The 2875-nt window shown below is 50.8% G+C and overlaps 1 protein-coding gene across 1 annotated transcript; it reads left to right on the forward strand.

Annotated features, from left to right (window-relative positions):
• Positions 1-222: 222 nt before the first annotated feature.
• Positions 223-2611, forward strand: LOC116418324. The gene is made up of 3 exons (XM_031933394.1): positions 223-641; positions 713-2020; positions 2311-2611. The coding sequence occupies exons 1-3, from the start codon at positions 223-225 to the stop codon at positions 2609-2611; spliced, it is 2028 nt and encodes a 675-aa protein (XP_031789254.1).
• Positions 2612-2875: the final 264 nt, after the last annotated feature.

The raw sequence follows: 2875 nt of genomic DNA on the forward strand, positions 1-2875 counted from the left end.
GCGCACAATAAGTGCAACATCAACTACAACGACTCGAGAACCATACCCGTGATATTCCACAACCTCAGCGGCTACGACTCTCATCTCTTTATCAAGGAGATAGCAACCTGCTTCAAGGGTCGAGTGTAGCTCATACCACAGACCAAGAAGCGATACATCTCCTTCTCCAAGTTTGTCGAGGGTACGGAATTCAACATCCGATTCATTGACTCTTACCGCTTCATGGCATCCAGTCTGGAGAAGCTCGCCTCCTACCTCGAGAAACTGAGCATTGCAGAGGAGGAGTTCCAGCTGGATTACATAACTGATCAGACGGAGTTGTTGAAGAGGAAGGGGGTGTTCCCCTACGACTACATCAGCTGCTTCGACAAGCTCAAAGAGACTGAGCTACCTACCAAGGAGGAACTCTACAACAAACTGAATGATAGTCATATCTCCGACGACGACTACGAACACGCCAAGGCTGTGTGGCAAGCCTTCGACATCCAGACTCTTGGAGAATACTCGGACCTGTATCTCAAGACAGACGTGCTCCTTCTCGCTGACGTCTTCGAGAACTTCAGGGACAACTGTCTCGAAGCTTACGGCCTCGACCCCGCACACTACTACACCACCCCTGGCCTCACGTGGGCCATGCTCAAGTATACGAACATTGAGCTCGAGCTGCTGACTGACGTCGACATGCTCCTGTTTGTCGAACGGGGCATAAGAGGTGGTGTGAGTCCAACCGTTACACCAAGACCAACAACCGACACATGGGAGAGACCTACAACAAGACAGAGGAGTCCAAGTATCTCGTCTACTACGACGTCAACAATCTCTACGGTTGGACGATGCGGGAGTGTATGCCATACGGCGGCTTCAAGTGGGTCAACGTCGCCGTCGAGACGTCTGACTTTTTCCAAGTGCCAGACGATCATCCCGTGGGCTACATTCTCGAGGTCGACCTCGAGTACCCTGAGGCACTTCACGACGCCCACAAGGATCTGCCCCTGTGTCCCGAGCGTATGCCAGCTCCAGGCACCCGACAAGAGAAGCTGATGACGACTCTCTACGACAAGGAGAGATACGTCATCCACTATCGTAGTCTCAAACAGGCTCTCAAGCATGGGCTGCGACTGAAGAAGATCCACAGAGTCTTGAAGTTCGACCAGAGGGCGTGGCTGCGATCGTACATCGATTTGAACAGCGAGAAGAGGAAGAAGGCTAAGAACGACTTCGAGAAGCTCCTCTACAAGCTCTTCAACAACGCCATATATGGAAAAACGATGGAGAACGAGCGCAAGCGAATAGACGTGAAGCTCGTCACAAAGTGGGGTGGGCGATACGGTACAGAAGCACTCGTAGCCAAGCCCAACTTTCACAGCTGCTCCATTTTCGAGGAGAATCTCGTTGCCGTGGAACTTGCACGCACAGAGATCACCGTGAGGAAACCCTTGTACATCGGTCTCTGTGTGCTCGACTTATCGAAGTCGCTCGTCTACGACTTCCACTACGAGTACATGCGAGACCGAGTCGGTGATCGTTGCAAGCTCCTGTACACTGATACGGACAGCCTCGTGTACGAGTTAACGGATATAAACATGTACGAGGTCATGAGGCAGGATATCGACCACTTCGATACATCGGACTATCCCGAGACGAATCAGTTCGGCATACCTCGTGCCAATAAGAAAGTGGTCGGCCTCATGAAGGACGAGTGTTGTGGCCGTGTCATGACGGAGTTTGTGGGCTTGCGCAGCAAAATGTACAGCGTGAAGATAGAGGGCCAAGATGTCATCAAGAAGGCCAAGGGTGTGAAGGCTGCCGTCGTTCGAACGACCATCACGTTCGACGACTACGTAGAGTGCCTACGCCAGAACACCAGGCAGACACGACAGCAGTGCAACATCCGCTCTCGACTTCACGTTGTACGCAGCGAGAAGGAGAGCAAGATAGCGCTGAGCCCACACGACAACAAGCGCTACCTCGTCCCCGGCGAGACGGACACACTGCCCTGGGGGCACTACGCCATATCGGAGTAAGAGCTCCTGATGAATCTTGTCGGGTCGCACGCGGACCCGCCAGCGCGCGCGAACCCGCCGGCCGAGACACGCGCGGACCCGCCGCCCGAAGAAGTGGTGGGGACAGCCCTACATAAGGCGGAGCGCCGCGGACCTGGCATCATTGAGTCGTCCGAAGAGCCAGAGAGCAAGAGGTCTCGAAAGGAACATTGAATACCATCTACGAGTTTGATCAGAGGTAAGTGTGTGTGTGTGTGTGTATGTGTGATAGGTGTTTATCTCGATAATGACGAGTCATTTGTTTCAGAAAAATGGACATCACCAAGCTGAACCAGATCGCACATGGAGGCTTTTTGCCCACGAAGAAGTTCTCCGAGTGTGCGAAGAATCAGCAACTCCTGGTGACGGCGCTGAGGAAGGTCAGCACCAAGTACGACAAGAGAGTCGTCGCGGAGCTCAACAACGAGTTCCAGATGTTCCTACCCAGCCGAGTGTCGGATGCACTCAATAGGAATGAAGACTTCTTCGAGAGCCTGCAGGAGTCTATCCAACACTACAAGTTATTTGTTAAATACACCGATCACAATAACATTGAATTTAGTGATTAATATTCAATAAACTGTATTATTTAGTGATGTTCAATAAAAAAAAAGTTCAAAAACTGTTTTATGTATTGTTTTGTAAAAATAAAAAAAAGAGATAAACGGAGAGGTATACGAGTCGCGCGTGCGCCTCTCACCACTTGTGGTAAGAGACTCATTAGCGACGTTGAACTGGAAGTACCTCACAGGTCAGAGCAAAGATGGGGGCTCTCACCATCTCTAAAAAAATTTAGGATTAGAAATAACACTATCATATAAGTTTAAAAAAAA

The sequence above is a fragment of the Nasonia vitripennis genome, unplaced genomic scaffold, assembly GCF_009193385.2.
Source record: "Nasonia vitripennis strain AsymCx unplaced genomic scaffold, Nvit_psr_1.1 unplaced0174, whole genome shotgun sequence".
NCBI lineage: Eukaryota > Metazoa > Arthropoda > Insecta > Hymenoptera > Pteromalidae > Nasonia > Nasonia vitripennis.

What these genes read in the sequence shown, in the direction of transcription:
- LOC116418324 (XM_031933394.1), top strand. Translation starts at nt 223, where the DNA reads ATGGCATCCAGTCTGGAGAAGCTCGCCTCCTACCTCGAGAAACTGAGC. An exon ending in CTCACGTGGGCCATGCTCAA is followed by an intron (nt 642 to 712) that starts GTATACGAACAT and finishes GGGGCATAAGAG; the next exon opens with GTGGTGTGAGTCCAACCGTT. An exon ending in GGGCACTACGCCATATCGGA is followed by an intron (nt 2,021 to 2,310) that starts GTAAGAGCTCCT and finishes CATTTGTTTCAG; the next exon opens with AAAAATGGACATCACCAAGC.